This window comes from Capronia coronata (genome assembly GCF_000585585.1).
Source record: "Capronia coronata CBS 617.96 chromosome Unknown acBCG-supercont1.3, whole genome shotgun sequence".
In the NCBI taxonomy this organism is placed as follows: domain Eukaryota; kingdom Fungi; phylum Ascomycota; class Eurotiomycetes; order Chaetothyriales; family Herpotrichiellaceae; genus Capronia; species Capronia coronata.
The window spans coordinates 653,418-672,179 of NW_006912895.1; the positions used below are offsets into that span (position 1 = coordinate 653,418).

Here is an 18,762-nt window from a genome sequence, read left to right on the forward strand (position 1 = left end):
GGTGGTTCGCTGTGTCTCATGTACTGGTAGTGTCGATATGTATGTTACTACTACCCATTGTAGACGCGTCTGGGAGACGCGTTTGGTGAATGTTTAATTGAATCTCTCCGACTGGCTGCTACGTCATGGGCCCCTTGGCAGACTAGTCCCAATATGATTTAGTGCTGTAAGTTTGAGCTTGGCATTGAAGCTCCGCAGGAGCCCAGTTGCAAGTGCAGCGAGTGGAATGAACCTCATGTTTCAATGTCGCAGAGTGTTTGCACTTGAGCCTCGTCAGTTGCAGCCATGACGGACGAGCAGAAGGTCTTCATCCCGCCCAAGCGGATCAATACCGACTATCCAGTGAGTTCCGGCGTCCTACAAAACTAGATATACAAGCTAACAGGCTACTCCGAAAAGGTTATCGACACCGACCCGTACGTTCCTACTTGTCCAACATCACAGCTTTGGACAGACAGAGACTGACAGACATTGTGACTGCTATAGCCACTGGAGGCGGGCTTTCAGATATGCACGACCAGACGACTGGGCATACGGAGCCGGCATGGCTGCTGTAGGACCGGCGTTCATGCTCACGACCGAACGATACGCGCCATCATTCTCCGGCAAAGGTGCTTTTGGCCCTGTTTTCAGACTCAGTTGCGCCATTGGGTTAATAGCAGGAGCCGCCTTGGTATACCAGAGGAGCTGCCGTATGTCGAATCCACTACTGGGAGCATATTGTGCCAAACAACGGAAACAGCGGAACTAACCTCGATCTTTTGCGTTCACAGTGAGGTTCTACGGATGGACGGAGAACGACCGAGAAGTCAAGATGGATATGAGGGAGATGGTGGATAAAGTGAAAAAGGGAGAGCCTTTATACGGACACACCGAACTCACGCCCTACATGCAGGGTGTTGCTGCGCGGAACAGCAGATACAGTGCCCTGATGGCTAACATTGTGCCATGGGCCAACTTTGCCAACCACAACCAGGTGAGTCGAGAGTACAGTGGCTGGAACCACGGTCGGTAGGCTGATTGTGCATGTCCAGCATGGCGTCGATACCGCCAAATACTATCAACAGGCAGAACGAGAACTGGAAGCCGAGAAATTAACAGGTGGTCGATGAAGGAAGCTTCAGTACCACAGCAAGCTACACTGCAAGGTTGAATGATGAAAACACAAATACACCATCGTTGTGCTGGTGGTTTGACGGTTGTACATATCCTGATGGAGGGGAGAAGAGAGAAACCGAGCCTTGTCATCAAAATGAGATGGCATACATACCTACTGTACTTCGAATTCTGATCTCTAAACCAACCCTTGTCTCTCTCCAACTCCCCGGCTTTGTGTTGATGATGCTAAAGAGTCTACCCAGACCAACATCTGCTTCTGCCTATCTGTTGTTTGGCCATTTCGTCCATGATCTATGTGGCTACCATTTATCTGCTCCTCTGAACCATAGGAGAGCATGTCAGAATCTTACCAGAAGGACAGCCCTGGTGTCAACCCGCCTCATAACGGGCTGCCTTGTTCTGAATGTCCCTGTGTTGACCACCTCATACTGACTATGCCTGTGTCAATTCACACGACCAGCCATGAAAGACAGTCCCACGACGCGACGGCCAATCTACTGCCTCTACTCTACCCTCACCACGACCTCACTCAACCCGCCTCACCCTTCTACTGTCACAGCTCGTTCGCGCACATACTCCTCTTCTCTTCCTTCTACAGCTGAAACCTCTCTCCTACTCTGACGGGATCTCCTACTTTATCATCCGCGTCGCCGACCAGCTATACGCTTCTACTTCCACATCCGCAGCTGATCGACACTCCTTCTCTCCCGCGCTACATCTTGGTCTTCAGATCGACTCAAGATGAGGGCAGACATAACCAAAGCCACGGAGGACAAGTGGGCTGACATGGACGTCAACTACACTTCTAAGATCTGGGAAGAGCGTGAGTCTCCTCTTCTTTTTCCATCTTGTCGCACACACATAACACTAACACGATGTCGATGTTGCTGTCGTAGATCTCCAAGCCAGCGAGGTCTTCATCATGCCAACCGTGCACACCGGCCAGGGAACCCGTCTCCTCCTTGAGATCACTGAAAAGGGCATCACCGATCTGACCAGTCTCGGCGACGACATGAAGAAGACTGCTGCCGTCACAGAGCGCATCTACGTCGAAGTTCGGATGCAATGGCTAGCGTATCTCATGGTCATGCGTGGCCAGCTAGGCTCTACGTTCGACGAGGACAGCGCACAAACCCACGCCTCTCAGGTGTTCCGCCCCTACGAAATGCAAGCACACAACTACAAGCAATGCTGCGACCTGGCTCAGCGCGTCATCGACAAATTCGTGCAGCTCCAGAAACTTGCTGGCACCGTTCTGGCTGCGCAGGAAGAGATGGGCGAACAGTTGACGCAGACGGAAGAAGGGGTCAAGAAGCTCACGATCGGCATCAAATGCATCGACACGGTTTGGTTGGACATCACAACCTCTTTTGCGCGACTGAAGCTGGCTGTGGACGAGCTGGAGAAGACCGAAGTGATTGGTGCTCTCATGGGCGAGGGCGAGCCTGGACCAAGTGTTCAGGAGCTTGAGGAAGATGACGGCATCACGCAGGCTGAGAACGAGAATGACAGTGGCAGTGGTGCTGTCAGCAATAGCGAGGAGGAGGAGGATGATGATGCTGCTATTGCTGAGCAGGAGGAAGAAGAGGAAGTCTCTGTTTCGGACACTACTACTGCTACTACTGCTACTACGGTCCCGGAACAGGGCTTGTTGCAGACCAATTCTGCCTTGTTGGGAGGTGGAGAGGGTGTGCTGTTCCCTGTGCGCTGTCTGCAGACAGTCTACGAGGAGGATGAGGAGGCGGCTTAGACTTGCCGCAGACATAGTGACGATAAAGAGAATGAACTGAGATTCAAGTGAGCTGAAAGCAAGTTATGATTAAGACAGAGTGCCTGTCACTGTAAAATTTGCTAATTACAGGTATATGACAGGCGCCTGGGCCGTAAATTAATCAAGCATTGTTATGTTCCTGTTGCCTCCTATATACAAATTTTATCTTAATTACCGTTGAGGTGCGGAGTCGGCCTCGAACTTGACTACCTGTACAAAGGGACTGAAGAGGACGGTCCTTCTATCCCTATCCTCTCGATTAGGTCCACGGTGACGGAGGCACCCCCGAAGAGGACGATGCTGATGATATTGTTGTTGATGGGATGTTTGTTGTTGATAAGATGGTTGCTGTTGTTGTTGCTGTTGTTGTTGCTGCTGTTGCTGTTGCTGCTGTTCGTGCGCTTGATTTTGAGGTGCCTGCTGCTTCTGACCAAGGTGCTGTTCATATTGCCGATGGTGGTATTCCTCCCACGAGACGAAGTCCGGAACGCTCACCCTCCGTATCTCGGGTGTATCCTCCTGGCTTCCACCGTATTCACAACCAAAGGCTCCGCCATGAGACCGCTTAATGCCTCGGGGTCCTTTGTCGATCGTGTCCAAGCTAATAGCCTGCTTGACCGCTCGGACGATGGGGCCGATGTCGACCAGGGTGGTGGGTCTGATACTCGCGACGATTCTTGTGATCGTGCGACAGACGGGGAAGTTGTCGAGGCATCGCGGCGGCGGGATGCTGTATGTCCAGACCCGGCTGACCTCGTCGCCGAGCTGGAGTCGGGATAGGTAGAATATAATGGCAAGGAGGTCGTCAGGGGTCATAAATTCGTGTTCGCTGAGGAGCATTCTCATGATTGCTGCATTGTGGGCAACAACGTTTTGAGACATGATGCAGAAAGACAGGATGGAAACGATAGCAGAGGGCAGGATAGCAATGGCGTGTGTAATCCGGTAGACAAAACGTAGGTCGTGAGTCGTTAAGTCGTTAAGTCGTTAAGTCGTTAAGTCGTTAAGTCGTTAAGTCGTTAAGTCGTTAAGTCGTGAGCGAGTGTGTTCGGGAGGTAGAGATGGGAGAAGGAGAGGTGCTTGTTGGGTTTGGGGGGTGCGTTATTAGCAGATAAACAAGCAGAGCAGGAGCGTTGTAGAAGAGGCGCTGGAGGTTGAAGAAGAGAGTAATAGAAGTGATGATGGAGGTTGAAGAACTGGGTAACAGGATTGATGACGGAAAGGATGTTGAAGAGCATAGCGAGCGGCAACCATGGACAAACGGGTTTCTATCGTGGACGGGAAGTGTGCAGCGGACCTTTTCATCGGCCCTACGAGAGTTCGATAGTGTCGGTGAAATAGCCTGGGAACCGTACCTTTGGAAGCTAGGCAAAGGAAGGTCGACGTTGGATTTGCTACCTCGCAAAACCAGCCATACAAGCTTGCGGCAAGCCCTCGGGTGCCATCTGTTCTCTTGGCCGAGCCAGGTGTTTAACGGTAGATAGTCCTCGGTAGGAGGAAAGCGAAAACCCGTGGACCAGGCGATCAGCCCGAGCCTTAAGGATGTCCGGGACTTGTTGGAGGTCGACACCGTGATGAAGGAGAGAAAGGTGTGAGCGACCGCCGAGTCAACGAGGGCCATGATAGACGGCAGATACCATGATGAAAGTCAGTAAGTGAAGTCGACGTTGATGTCCAGATGTTGTGATGTGTGGAGTTCAAGCTGGCAAGGCTGAGCATCACAGCCTTGTCGTCACCCGAAAAGGGGAAGGTCGAGTCACATGACGTCTATGCCCCCTGAATCGACATGATCGCAGGAAGGTTTCCCGAGCGCTCTTGCGGACAACTTTCATGTATCATGCAGAGGAAGCATTGCAGTGGTGGTACAGTAGGAGTTGTGCTGCCTGGTGTTCCAACATGATCCTCAGAGCAGAACTGCTCTTGCTGTGGCACGCTGTTGTGTTTCCTGCTTGGGCAGTAGAGACAAGATCCGGCGAGTCGTCACGGCCCCGAGGCGTTGCGCCTGAATGTATGTCAGAAGAAGTCCCCAGATCTCTGGTTACAGACAGGGAGCTGCGTTAAACTCCATTACTTGGAATTGAGACCCTTGGGAAGCTGACACTTAGTTCTGGGAATAGTTGCGAAATTCTACAAAAAGACACCTTCAGACACCTTCACATGCATCTCGAACCCCTCCATAATCATACCCTTCTCACGGGTCAACGACGACTTCTGCGATTGTCCCGACGGCTCAGATGAGCCTGGTACCGCCGCATGTTCCTATCTCTCCCTGCTCTCTCCCCCTCAGTACCATCCCGGACCAGATACTGTGGCAGCGGCCATCAACACCACTCTAGCACTGCCGGGCTTCTACTGCAAGAACAAAGGCCATATCCCCGCGTACCTGCGTTTTGAGAGTGTCAACGATGGGAAGTGTGACTACGATGTATGTTGCGACGGCTCGGACGAGTGGGAGCATGTCGGAGGGACAAAATGCGAGGACAGATGCAAGGAGATCGGAAAAGAATACCGAAAGCATGAGGAGGTCCGGCAGAAGGCTTATCAGGCAGCATTGAAGCGGAAGAAGTCGTTGGCAACAGAAGCTGCAAGACTACGGCGCGAAGTGGAGCTACAAGTGCACGATTTGGAGACGAACCTGAAAGCATACCAAGTCAAGGTCGAAGCCGCCGCGGAGAACCTGAAAGATGTCGAGCGGAGAGAAAAGCTGAAAGTGGTCCGAGGAGAAGCAGCAGGCAAAGGTGCTGGGAAGCTCGGTGTATTGGTCGGCTTGGCCAAATCTCGGGTCAACGAGCTGCGTGCACAGCTGGAGAAAACGAAGAAGCAGAGAGATGCCATGCTGCAGAGAGTGACGGAACTGGAAGGCCTGCTTGCCGCATTGAAGGAAGAACGCAACCCCAACTTCAATGACGAAGGCGTCAAACGAGCTGTGCGTGGGTGGGAGGACTATGCCTCCCGCGAGACTGACGACCAATGGTCCGATGCGGAGGATCGGGACCTCGCGGCCGTCCTGCAGGAGGATACTGAAAGCAGCGGCATCAACTGGGCAGAATTCGAGAATGTCCCCGAGGAGCCCGAGTCAGACGTCGCGGCGCTGTACCAGTTCAGTGCGTACCTCCCAGACGGGGTCAAGCTGTGGCTGGACGAGAAAGTCGCGGCGCTGCGTCAGTTCCTCGTCGAGAGCGGCGTGCTAGCCGGCCCTTCAGATCCCACGGCCACAGCTACAGAGAGCAAAGCCGTCCAGGACGCCAAGAAAGTCCTTGCCGATGCGGAACGCGATCTCCGCAACACCGAGAACGACCTTAAACGCCATCGCGAAGACCTCGACAAGGACTATGGTCCGGACGGCATCTTCCGCGCATTCAGAGATACCTGCATATCCCGCGACAGCGGCGAATATGAGTACGAGCTGTGCTTCATGGGTCAGACGAAACAGAAGCCCAAGAAGGGCGGGGCCAACACGAACATGGGCAATTTCGTCGGCTTTGACACCGAGTATGTCGACGAAGGGGTTGGCTTGGATGGCAAGGGCCTCGGCACGGGCGATCGGCTGATCATGAAGTATGAGAACGGCCAGGGGTGCTGGAATGGCCCGGCTCGCTCGACGAAGGTCTACCTCGCGTGTGCGGAGAAGGAGGAGATCTGGAAAGTCAGCGAGAGTGAGAAGTGTGTGTATCGAATGGAAGTGGGAAGCGCGGCCGTTTGCGAGCAGCAACAGCCAAATGGGAGCGCGAGTGGGAGTTCGTCCAAGGCCCAAGCAGAGCATAAGGACGAACTGTAGGAGTATGATTTGCTCTCGTCAATCAAGATGTAGGCAACTCAAGCTAGCCAACGTTCCTAAAATGACAAGTGGTCAAAGTATCCAGCTGTTTTGACTAGTAGTGAGCGGTAGGAGGCCTGCTGTTGCTCCTGGCTGCTCGCTCCAAGGTGCGTTGCTTCGCCTGGCCGGAGTTCGATCAACCAACCCTTTGGACATGGAAAGTCGACTTCCTCGCCCAAATTGTTGTTTGATGTATTGTGAAGCGAGAAGTATACTCCTAGATAAGGTAATGGACTTCAGGTAATGAGGGTGTCAGGACTATCCATTAGGTGGTCTATCTTGCTGCCTCAGTCTTCGACTAGTATCCGGTCAGTGATGGGGGGGGAGAGGAATATCTGATTACTCTTCAAAGAAAGACGCTTCGTCGTCCCGTGGTCCCGACTGGGTCAACGATTGCGCCACGTAGACTTTTGAGTGATTACTATCAACCACATGGCAACCTAATGATATACACTTCTGCCGTTACGTGAGCTTTCTCGGTGCAACCAGCACCTGGAGATGGCTGTTGGTGCCGATTAGTAGGTGACCCGTATCCGACATGCATCGCGTAGTGGTAGAGTTGCAGTCCTAATTGAGGACCCTAAAAGACTGACGAAAGAAATCAGGGCATGATGTAGCCCACGTAGGTATTTCCATCCTCTCTGATCGAACAATATCTTCCTTTCGTGTTCCTTGTGAGTTCGAAGTCCATGCAGTGGAGAATGTTTGTATTGACATTTCTCTATTTCTGACCAAGTCCACGGCGACAAGTGAACGCTCTTATAGTATTCCGGGATACATATCAACACAGATCCGGCGCTTCACCTTCTGGTGTACCATCCATGCTCTTAATCGAGGGGCAGCATGGTCTTGTTCACAGACCTACCAGTCGAGATCCATGTCCAGATCATCCGCCATGGCAATATCATTCCGAATTTGAGGCTGTGCTGTTCCCAGTTTCTGGACGTTATCGTGCAAGAAGCACACTCGTTGCTCACGGATCTGTGTTCGGTCAACGACATCAGCGCCCGCGTCTGGGATCTGTTCCTTCTTCACATGGTCAGAGGAGAGAGAGAGAAGACCACGATCGTGCAGGTCATGGCATTAGGTCGTTTCTTGCGGAACATCGAAACCGTGGCGCCAGATAGACACCAAATACCAACACGATTGAGCGGGATTGGGTTGGCTCCGTCACCATTGATCAACAGCACTTCCTTCATGCTCTTCGCGGTGACCAGTCGATTGCTCAAGACATCCCAAACGGTGGAGTATGGCAGGGGAGATGTGCTCACGCCGTCCGACGACGCAAAACATGTTCTCTCCAAAGTCCTGGCGGAAGAGTTTGTTCAATTCTTCAAACGTGATCTCACGCTGGAAGAGCTGGAGTCGGTAATTGCAGCCATCAACATATCTGTGACCCGGCTGTGGAGCACGGTTTTCATTTTCCGTCCAAACGATTTGACAGTCAGTACTTTCGGCAGCTTGAGTGGCGTTTCGTTCAACACCGACCAGGCGATTCTCACTGAACATGTCATCTGGAAAGGCCCGGAATGGGTGTCTGCAATGTTGGTCAATTATAGTCTGGGTCAACGAGCCTCGGGTGAGGGGCGGGAGAGGAACAGTGTTCAACCAGGACGGCTTGATACCATGCTGGTTGACAAGGGCGTCTGGAACGGTCAGCGAGAGGAAGGAGCTCGATTGGCAGCGAACGGAGTTGCTCGGCTCTTGTGGCAGGAGAGACAACAGAAGATCGAGAATAGAGCGAATTTGTCCAGGGAGCGAGGGACCATGATGGAAATGAGAGTTGATCCGGCTCTGTGGCGTGGATCGTCGGGAGATATGTAGCTTGTGGAAAGGTAAATCTCATTTCATTCTTGCTGTTGAACTCCTGCCAGTGGTCGGATCTCGGATCCCGTTTGCTGTTGGGTGTCTCCAAGGATTCACTCACCTCAGCTACACTGCTTGAATCAAATACGATATATGTAGTAGGGTAGACAATGCAGGGGCAAGCCATGTGTCGCCGTATCATTGGACATCGACATGGACGTAATGATCTAGTAGTAGGACAATCAAAGAACATATATGTGTACCTGGGTACGTAGTAATAGTATACGACTGTATGTACCTGCTCAGGGACGATAGCCTTGCAAGTTGGACAAGAAAGGCGCTGAATGGTTTGAATGCAAGATGCAGGGATGGAAATAACAAGCTTTAGGTACCCGCGCGCTAATGACATTTCTGGAATAGTCAGCCTGGGCATTGTTTATATCAATCACGTTTTCAGGATAGTGCAGCACTAGTAATACACCACTATTGACAGCTGAGGAGTTCAACAGGGGGCGCCGCCATCCACATTGCACTGTATCAGGAGAGTTCGCAGACTGGCATTCACTGTCGCCGTCGCCGTCACTGTCACCGCGCAACCCGCAACCCGCTCTGCATGACAGCCAGGTGACAGCGCATGTTGCCGTAGAACATTGCTGCCCACTGGCACTCACTGTCATTCAACCAACCATACATTCCCCGCAGCGAAAGAAACAATCATTGTGCTTCTATGGCTCTACACATCTTTCATTCCTACACCTCCGTCTCAACATCTATCCCACTAGACTCTGCTGCTCACCAACTGCGACTCCGACACCATGCCTGAGCCACTGTCGACCCTGTCTCCTGCGAAGCAGAACTCCAGATCGTCGCCGGTTAGGCTCGACTTCGCACAGAAACCAGACCTCTCGTTATCGACGGACACGCTCAAGTCGCCTTCTCCTTCTCCTTCTGCGATGTCCGCCGTCGCGGTTGCAGTCACGTACCCCGGTCCGGTAGACACAATGACTGATTCCCCGCCGGCCATGGACTACCCCATCTCTCCTTCTGCGCCTTCTAGCCAACAATCAAGTCCCAGAAAAGCATTCTCGCCCATAAAGTACCGTCTACAGGATGACGCGAAGGTGGAGAGCTCACCGCCTGGGTCTCCCGCCGAACCCACGGTGCGATTCAACGAAGGCCTGACACAGGCGATTGATACCATGACAATGCAAAAGGAGGCGCAGCCTGACTGTTTGGATGAGTCGGTTATACACCACACCATAGACGACAGAGCTACTCCCTCGCCCGATCGCATTTCAAATGGAACCAGTCCAGACAAAGACGATTTCGACGACATGACTTTGACGCTCAGTCTTGACGATAAGACCGTTAACGTTCATGACGACACCACCGTTGGTGATTTAAGCACAATCTCGGCCATAGCTACAGACACAACGCGCTTCGCCAACATACGCAATTCTCCTTCCAAACCGCCGCGCGAACCATGGTCGCCTTCGAAGCACATGCGTACCTCGATCATCTCCAGTACTCCTGGCACCGCTCAACGACCCTTGCGATTACTGTCTATTTCGGGACGAAGCAACTCTTCAAACGAGGACGACGAGATGACCCCTCGGAGACCTCGTAACTCCAACGACACCCAAGATCTGTTGAATTTTACCGGCCAGACCAACATTGTGATTCCACCTCCCAATTCGGCACCTCGAAGCATGAGACGAAGCCCGTCTGGGAGAGGAGCGTTTCCCATCAAGGTCAACCCCAGTCCAGTCCACCGGTCACAGGCTTCGGTAGAACGAGAAAGAGCTTCGGGCCGATCCCCTCAGAAACAATTCCAAACTCTATCCGGAGATAGAACTGTCCCTGCCACTCCTGCCGGACAAAGACAGAGTATGTACTCGCTGGCGGGTGCTTCGGGGCTGGATCTGCTGGACATTGACCTCGAGCCCATGGCCACACCGCGATCAATCCCAACCATCACACCACGCGAGCTGGAGACGTTGCGGTCTGAGCTGCAATCACGCATTTCGGGATTGGAAGCCACTTTGTCAGGCAAAGAGGCAGAAGTCATGTCATTGAAACGCTCCATTACCGACGCCGAGGTGCGGGTGGGCAAGACCAGTGAAGAGCTTCGGACAGAGCGTGCCTCCCGCGAGGAACTGGAACAGGCAAAGGACGACTGGGAGCGCCGAAGCCGAGAGATGGAAGAGGTCCTGCGTGAAGTCAAGCAAAATATCTTTCTGGAGGAGCGGGAGAAAGAGAAGCTACGGCGGCAAGCAGAAGAAGCAGAAAATAGAGCCGAGGAACAGGAAGTCCGCATTCTGGAACTTCAAGCCTCCCTCGACACGCTACGATCGGAACGTATTAGGGCCACCCCGAGTCCGGAAAAGGGGAATGCTCCAGCCACCCCAGGGGTGAACTCTGACATTGACTTCGCGGTCAAAGATGCCACAGAGAAGGTGGCTCGCGAATTACATGCCTTGTACAAGAGCAAACATGAGCGTAAAGTGGCCGACCTCAAGGTCAGCTACGAGAAGCGATGGATCAAGCAGGTGGAACAGCTTCGAACGGACCTCAAGGCATCCCAGGATGAAGTGGTCAAGCTGCAAACCGAGAAGGAGGCAACCATGACTGGAGTCATCCCAGGCCAGAGCGAGGCTCTTTCCCGAATGGAGGGGCAAATCGAAGAGTTACGGCGGTGGAACGAGGAGATCTCGGCCGACAAGAAGATGATCGAAGCCGAAGCGGCCGGACTCAGAAGCCAGGTTGAGTCTCTGGCCGCCGAGACTGATTATCTCCGGAAAGACCTGGAGCAGGAACGTGTGGAAAAGGGAGAACTGGTGGCCCAAGTCGATCTTTTCCTCGCCATGAGTGCTCAACAAGAAGAACAACGGGTGGTGCAGCAAGTGCATCGACCTGTGAGCCCACCAAGGAGTGAGGATGGCCATGGCCGCCCAAACTCGGCAGCTGCAGTCGCCAGCCCAAACAAATTTCGCAACAGCATGAATGGCGGAATGATGGCAGCAGGGTCTGGAGGGACAGGAGGTCGCGCCCGGCCGATGACTATGTTGCAGAAGCCCACCGCGGGCAGATACTCTGGTATTCCTGCCCCTGGATCTGGGCTGAAGGCGCCGTCAAGCAAGGCGGCTGGTTATGGCGGAGGCCGGATTATGGAAGGCATTGCACGCATGGGTGCCGGGGGTCGATGAGAATGTAATCTTGAAGAGTTGTGGAGCGATGCCACGAGGCTGGCTGTCCAGGCCGTGCAGGTCAGACTCTAAAATTGACTCGCATGACTGGCCCCTTGTACGAATCTGATGAAAATGAAAGCCATGGTGCCGGCGTTTGTGTTTGAGATCTTGATGGCGAAAGGAAGGAGTTGATATGATCGAAGCATGGGTGCGACGCGGTGTGCGGTGTGCGGTGTGCTTAAATTGGACAACTTCGATCGGAGAGGATCAGGCTAGAGAATGGCGGAGGCAGTGAGGCAGCTGTAGATGTCGGGGTATGCAGTGCGGTATGTAGTACTAGTGGGTAGAGAGCAGAACTTGGAGACGATATTCTTTTCACGACGATGAGGGCCGTTGAGGTGGTGGTTGTAGCTGTTGTTGCGGTCGTGGTGGTCAAGGTGTGTGATGTTTCAAGTCGGCGATGATGCGGCACGAGTCGCTCGCTGGTCAACCACATTTCAACCTTCTCAACCTCCAACCTCCAACCTTCACCCCCTTCAGCCCCTTCACACACTGATTCAATCTCATTGAAGCCACCACTCCCCTCCACCCCTTTCAGCTCGGAGCTCTAGGTACCTTATGGGAGCTGATTTTCTCTCGTATACTGCGCAGCTGGCGGCCATGACGTCTCCAAGTCACGTTTTTCCCAGTCCCCTCCGAGGTCCATCCCCTACCTCTACCATCGCTTAGGCCTGGCCTTCGGACGAAACACAGCGGTAAACAAATCCTTGGTCAAACCACCCGACATCGTGCTTGTGAGACAGCCTACTCCTGACGTGGCCCCCTCGAGGGAATTGCTGCCGGCCGATGGGATCTGTAACCTCTGGCGGTATGGAGCACCGTCCAGCTGCAACGTAGTGTCGAGGTGGATGAGCCAGGGAAGAGACAGGAAGAGTTGAGTATATATGCCACCCTCATGCTCGATCCTCATCGCATACCTCTTTCTTTCGATATCAACAGTTCAGCCTGGATCCAGCTCCGTCATTCTTTCAGCAGCTTGCTTTTTCCCTCACTCTTTTTGTTCTATTCCAATCGTTCCTGGAGAACTGATTTCCGGCCTGGGCCATTTTCTGATACTTCCACGTTTGTCCTTCTTCGAAGACCATCACGCTCTCTACGAATTCACGGCAATTTGACCAAAAAAGAGACCATAGTATACCAACGGCACAATGAAGCCAGTCATCTACTTTTCCCTCCTTCTCGTGGCGCTGGGCGACCTCGCGTTTGCCCGACCGGCCAACCTCGAGACTAGACAAAAGCATGGTCGGGATTCGCTCCCCTCGGTTCAAGTGTCCAGCAAGCAGGCACGCTCTGCTCCCGTCTGGAATGCCCATCTAGGTCGTCGAGAAGTGCCACAAGAACACTCGCACGAGAAATTCCTCACCACCGTCCGAACGTTCCTGCAGATGGACAACCCGGACGGCATTGTCGATCCTGTCTTTGGGCTATTGGGAAATGCTGCCGCATCTGCAGGCCAAGGCAAAATATCCAACACGGATTGTCTTCAACAAGCCACAGCTGATCGTGCATTTACCAATGCCAAAGCAGCCGGCAATGTGGATGGCATGACGGCCGCCTTGATCTACCGAGCTCTCGAGCGCAACACCGGAGCCGTGGGACAGGCTTCTGTTGCTTGCACGGCCATCCAGGCCGTCAACCCGGAGATTGCTGCTATTTCTCAACACCAGGACCCGGCTTCCGCCGGTGCAGCCGATACCAATAAGAACATTGCTCTCAACCTTGCAGTACAGATTGCGAATATCGGCGGAAACCCCGTCGAAGCTCTTCAGTCTGGCACATTTGCTGCCGGCCAGATCGGCGACCCTACCGCAAAGGGAAACAGCTGCGACGACCAAAATGACCCTGAAGGTTGCATTTTCACTCAGAACCTCCTGGTAGAAGACGCCACGGAGGATGAGATCGCCTCTGTAGTGGCTGCTTCTGCCTCGGTCACGGCTCCAGCGTCTGCGACGGTCTCCGCTGTGGCTGAATGTACAGTCCCTTCTGCTGCTGCGTCCAACTCGAGCGCAGCTACCACTACCACCGCCATGGCCGCTGCCAGCACTACTGCGGCTGTAACTGCGACGGCGACCGCGGCTGCTATGTCAGGATCCTCGAACCTAGATCTGGGCTCATGTCCTGATCCCACTATCGTGTTTGCCGACGGCTTCGACGGGCGGAAGGAGAAATCCTTCGAGCCAAACGACACAACGGCTTTCACGCATGGCTCCGCCCTGAACATCAAGGTCATCACCGACTTCATTTGTAAGTGTGCGCGAGCCAATATGTATACTGCCCCGCTTGCGTTTCTGATTGACTGATTATCTATTCCCACAGGTCAACAACTTGATGTTAAATGCAAAGCATCCCAGGAAGCTATTGACGCATGTAACACCGGCGCAGCTGCGGCACAGGGTCAGACTGGGCAGGCAGCTGCGGATGCTTTCAACGCCGCATTGGGGTTCTAGCTGCCTCTTCCGGAGCAACAGCCAGATGATAACTCTATCTTGAAGTAGGGTACAGGGGAGCGCAAAGGTATTGTCCCTGCGCATTGAAGCGGGATGATTATTCCGGGTTCCTTCGCTGTATATATATATATACCGTTTCCCATGACACAAAGTCACATCAGCTGCCCCTTCATGATCTTGGTCCTCATACTCTTGCACGATTGCCGTGCTTCATGTCCAATACACCGATGGAATTTGTGTCAGAACGCAAGTTAGGACATGACCCCCGGCTCATTTTACAGAGTACATAAAATGGCAGACAAGGAGTATACTGTACGAACGCGTTGCCCATACAGAAGTATCCTGCACCTTTCCCAAGAGATTCTTATCGGGAAGCGAACCACTCACATATTGCAAGCATTCCTTTTGGCTACATGTCTTGACAGGCTTATTTGCTTTTTGTCAACTTCCTACCTTGGTGGCACCTGTTCGATGGATGAAAAGACGGAGAACAGAAGAATACCTGTGAAGTATACTGGTCAGGGGCATCTATTTCTATTTCTGATAGAATGACCTGCCATCTGATCAGTAATCCCTGTGCAAGTGGTGTTGAAATTCGTTGTTGGTGTCTGTCTTCAACGACCCTCCCTTTTTTTGATTACTCTTCTAGGAGAGGCCCTCGGCAAGACACAGGGTGTTGAATAAGGGAGCGAAGCTTTCCATTCAAGCTACACTCTTTTTCCGCCATTTTCTTTTCTTGATTTTCTTTTCACCATATTCACCTCGACTGTACTTTGCTCCTGGTCTAGGACTGTCTTATTTCTGTTTTTCGTCTGTCGTGTCCCCAGCTCCCCGAACTTGCTAGTCACTCCTACGACGTCTGGCTCATTCTTGGTCGTCCAATTCCGGATAATGACGATAGATGCCCATACTGTACTTCAAGCGTCGGTCACTGGCGAGATACGCCTTGATCGGCTCTAGCCCCTTGACACGCTCATACAAGGCCCAGACCTTGTCGTATTTGCCGCTCTTCCGGAGTTTGCTGATACAGTTTGGAAAGGCGAAACTGACGCCGTCAAGGGTCTGGAACAGGACGAGATCGGCATAAGTGAGCTTGCCGCCGTATAGGTACTCGCCGCCACCGCTCGCCTTGCCGGAGAGCACGCGTTCGAAATAGCCCAAGAACTTGGGGAGACGGTTCTCCCGATAGTCCTTTGCCTTTTTCAGAGCTTCGGGTTTCTGGTCCTCGTAATACAAGGTGGTGGCAATGGGATGGTGGACGTCGTGGGGTTCATTGGACAGGCCATCCAGTGCGGTCAATGTTAGTGCATTGACATGATACAGTCCCACGGGATCGTCTTTCGGGTCTGGCACCAACCCGAGCTTGGGACCGAGATACAAGAGGATGTTGGGTGTTTGGGAAATGGTGATGTCGTCCCCGTGCTGGAGGATCGGTGGGGCCAGCGGTGGTGGGTTGCTTTCGTCGCCCGTGTTGTCTTCGCTGACCTGCTTGATCACGGCTCCGACCCCCTCCTCGGTCTGGTTCGATACATCGGTGTACGGCGTGCCTGTGGCTTCGAAGGCCAGTCGGATGTGCTCGCCGCGGCCGGGAATGCCGGGCCAGTAGACCAGACGGAAAGGTTTGTCGTCGGTCTCGGTCTTCTGGCGTTTGCTTGAGCGGGTGGATGTAGACATATTGGTGAGTTGGGAGCGAGGATACTGCTGGTGGTGGTGACGGTGCTGGTGATAGCAGTGGTGTGGGGAGATGGACGTGGTTGGGGTTACAAGGAAAGATGATCGGGTGGAGAGCTGCTTGGTCGCAAACTGTCGAGCTGATTGTTGAATGGGGGAGATGTGTCCTACTATCCGGGATGCGAGGGTGGTACAATGCCTCATTCGATCCTCCGACCTTTGTGTGTCCGGGTTCACAGAGAAGAGATGAGACGAGGAATCAGTCAACAAATGGGATCGATGAATGAATGTAGCTTGTCTGGTATCGTAGCTCACTGCCGCCTTTATACCGAGCAGACGCCAACACGTGATATTGTTAGCAGTGGAGCAGCTCATGTCCGTTTCGGGTCCGGCCGCCGATTCGCTCCCGAGAGAAAGCGACCGACTGCGCTCGAATCTCTCTTCTCCATCTCCACGATTGACTCTCCTGACTCTCTTCATTCCTCCATCGCCAACGGTCCATTTATTTTGCCCGTTGAGATGACACGGTGCGGGAAGTACCTCCCTTCAGACAGGGTGGTGAGGCCTCCTCCAGTCAGAAATGACCCGAGTCCAGTGGCAGGGACTATCGGCGGTACAATCGACGCTTCAGTCAATGGCCGATTTGTGGCTGACATCTCATGGCCGCCATTGGCCCGAACATCTCGCACCTGTGGCACCAACCACTCTATTCGTCATGATTGGAAGAACATGCCTTAATTCACGGGCACGGTACCTGGTCTGCAACCCTGGCACGCCTGTCAGCAGGTGACCGAGACCGCCGCGGGGGACTCATGTCTGATGATGTCTACTGTGTACCTGTATATCTGTGCTAGCTAACAATAGTAGTAGAGTAGGGCTGACCTCTTCCTCCGCTTGTCAGATCCGGATCGCCACCTGGGGACCTGGGTCGAGTTCTAACCGCAAAGTGCAAGAAACATACTAGACACAGATTTATGAGAAGGCCAAAAAGTCGGACGAGGAGACAGCTGATATACTGCAGTGTATGCGCTGAACTGTGAACTGGCTGGCCTCAACAAGTTTACAGCGCCATGACATCGGTCCAAGACTCACTCATTTTCGGGAATATCTTGTCAACGCGCGAGTCCGCTGCAATCTGGTCGGACAGCACGCGGACCCAGTGTTACCTGGCATTCGAAGGGGCGTTGGCCAAGGCCCAGGCTCGGCTGGGAATCATCCCGCAACGGGCGGCCGACGAGATCATCAAGTTCTGTATCGACGTCCACCTCATAGACTTCGAGGAACTGCGCAGGTCGACCGAAGTCATAGGCTACCCGGTTCTGGGGGTGGTGCAGCAGCTGGTGCGCTATGTTAACAGTATTGAGCCGGGCTTGGGCGAATGGGCTCACTGGGGCGCCACGACACAGGATGTCACGGACACAGCGACGGTGATCCAGCTTTGGGATACCTTGGGCCTATTCGAAAAAAGTCTCGATGCTATCGTCGTTGGACTGACGGCGTTGGCGGAGAAGCACAAGACTACGCCCATGGCAGCTCGCTCGAACCTGCAACAGGCGGTTCCCATATCGTTTGGCTTCAAGATGGCACGGCTGCTGGCCACATTCCTGCGCCATCATGACCGATTAAAAGACGTCGAAAGGCGGCTGACCGTGCTCGAGTTTTCCGGGGCTGCAGGAACACTGGCGACACTACCACCTTCTGACGACCATCCGCTGCTAGGCCTCGAATGCCAGCGGGAGCTGGCCAAAGATCTCAACCTCAAAGTGCCCGAGATTGCATGGCACACAGAACGTGACCGGATCGCCGAATTCGGGACACTGTGCGCCATGTTGACAAGCACGTGTGCCAAGTTCGCCCTCGATGTCAAGCTCATGATGCAGACAGAGGTCGGCGAGCTATCGGAACCATACGTCCCGCACCGAGGCTCGAGCAGCACGATGCCACAGAAGCGCAACCCGATCTCGTGTGCATACATTACCGCCATGGCGGGAACGGTGAGACAACTCAGCACGAGTCTGTTCGAGGCAATGGTGGAGGACCACGAGCGCAGCACGGGACCGTGGGAGATCGAATGGATCGTGCTGCCACAGCTGTCCACATTGACGCATGCCACGCTTAAACACACCGCCGAGCTGGTCTCCGGACTTGAAGTGCATGAATCGGCCATGGCGAAGAATCTCACCCTCTCCAAGGGCGCCATCGTCTCCGAGGCTGTCATGATGGGTCTAGCCAAGACGTTGGGTCGACAACATGCGCACGACGTGGTTTATGATTTTTGTCACCGAGCGCAGCAGGAAGACCGGCCGCTGCTCGATCTACTGTGTGAGGATGACGCGATCAGTAAGGAGTTGAGTCGAGATGAGTTGGCCAAGTTATGTGACCCGGCGAACTACCTGGGTTACAGTGAGGTGATGGTGGATAAGGTACTGAAGATCTCAAGCGAGCCTCAACCGGAAAGGACGCCGAGCTTGGTATAAAAGACGCTGGAGAAGCAGAGTTCTTGACAAACCAGGGATTGTGTTTGCAAATTCGGACATCATCATATATCCGGAGAGGTAAGGAGAATGCGATGATACCCAGACGACACAACACATGCCATTCACGAATCCAGCGGAGACGGACGTATTCTGGCAATTCTCTTGAGTGGAACAGCAAGCCGGGCGGGCACCGTGCATCCAACGCAAGGCTATCGCTCCTTGTTGATATCTTCAGGAGTACAGCCCTTCCATCCTCTATTGGTGCTGGGCCAAAAACGCCCAGACGGCATTGTCTACCACCCGGATATACACAGTGCCATCCCTGCGCAGGCGTCATTTCATCAAATACGACGAGGCTTCTCTTAGGCCAAGGTGTGTGTGCGCGAATACTCATATTGACCAGATC

General features: G+C 53.5%; 8 protein-coding genes across 8 annotated transcripts; 7 read left to right on the forward strand and 1 right to left on the reverse strand.

Annotated features, from left to right (window-relative positions):
• Window positions 1–285: 285 nt before the first annotated feature.
• Window positions 286–1,112, forward strand: A1O1_03521 (NADH dehydrogenase; the record flags this gene model as incomplete). Its single annotated transcript, XM_007724424.1, has 5 exons — window positions 286–342; window positions 400–416; window positions 487–692; window positions 774–976; window positions 1,035–1,112. 5 exons carry the CDS (start codon window positions 286–288, stop codon window positions 1,110–1,112), a joined length of 561 nt encoding a protein of 186 aa, XP_007722614.1.
• A 929-nt stretch (window positions 1,113–2,041) lies between these two features.
• Window positions 2,042–2,869, forward strand: A1O1_03522 (uncharacterized protein; the record flags this gene model as incomplete). Its single annotated transcript, XM_007724425.1, has 1 exon — window positions 2,042–2,869. The coding sequence occupies one exon, from the start codon at window positions 2,042–2,044 to the stop codon at window positions 2,867–2,869; it is 828 nt and encodes a 275-aa protein (XP_007722615.1).
• Window positions 2,870–4,786: 1,917 nt separating this feature from the next.
• On the forward strand, window positions 4,787–6,668 carry A1O1_03523 (uncharacterized protein; the record flags this gene model as incomplete). The annotated part of the gene is made up of 2 exons (XM_007724426.1): window positions 4,787–4,898; window positions 5,008–6,668. 2 exons carry the CDS (start codon window positions 4,787–4,789, stop codon window positions 6,666–6,668), a joined length of 1,773 nt encoding a protein of 590 aa, XP_007722616.1.
• Window positions 6,669–7,550: 882 nt separating this feature from the next.
• A1O1_03524 (uncharacterized protein) lies at window positions 7,551–8,531 on the forward strand (the record flags this gene model as incomplete). The annotated part of the gene is made up of 1 exon (XM_007724427.1): window positions 7,551–8,531. The coding sequence occupies one exon, from the start codon at window positions 7,551–7,553 to the stop codon at window positions 8,529–8,531; it is 981 nt and encodes a 326-aa protein (XP_007722617.1).
• Window positions 8,532–9,328: 797 nt separating this feature from the next.
• Window positions 9,329–11,719, forward strand: A1O1_03525 (uncharacterized protein; the record flags this gene model as incomplete). Its single annotated transcript, XM_007724428.1, has 1 exon — window positions 9,329–11,719. The coding sequence occupies one exon, from the start codon at window positions 9,329–9,331 to the stop codon at window positions 11,717–11,719; it is 2,391 nt and encodes a 796-aa protein (XP_007722618.1).
• A 1,190-nt stretch (window positions 11,720–12,909) lies between these two features.
• On the forward strand, window positions 12,910–14,208 carry A1O1_03526 (uncharacterized protein; the record flags this gene model as incomplete). The annotated part of the gene is made up of 2 exons (XM_007724429.1): window positions 12,910–14,005; window positions 14,078–14,208. 2 exons carry the CDS (start codon window positions 12,910–12,912, stop codon window positions 14,206–14,208), a joined length of 1,227 nt encoding a protein of 408 aa, XP_007722619.1.
• Window positions 14,209–15,072: 864 nt separating this feature from the next.
• On the reverse strand, window positions 15,073–15,882 carry A1O1_03527 (glutathione S-transferase; the record flags this gene model as incomplete). The annotated part of the gene is made up of 1 exon (XM_007724430.1): window positions 15,073–15,882. One exon carries the CDS (start codon window positions 15,880–15,882, stop codon window positions 15,073–15,075), a length of 810 nt encoding a protein of 269 aa, XP_007722620.1.
• Window positions 15,883–16,949: 1,067 nt separating this feature from the next.
• On the forward strand, window positions 16,950–18,356 carry A1O1_03528 (3-carboxy-cis,cis-muconate cycloisomerase; the record flags this gene model as incomplete). Its single annotated transcript, XM_007724431.1, has 1 exon — window positions 16,950–18,356. The coding sequence occupies one exon, from the start codon at window positions 16,950–16,952 to the stop codon at window positions 18,354–18,356; it is 1,407 nt and encodes a 468-aa protein (XP_007722621.1).
• Window positions 18,357–18,762: the final 406 nt, after the last annotated feature.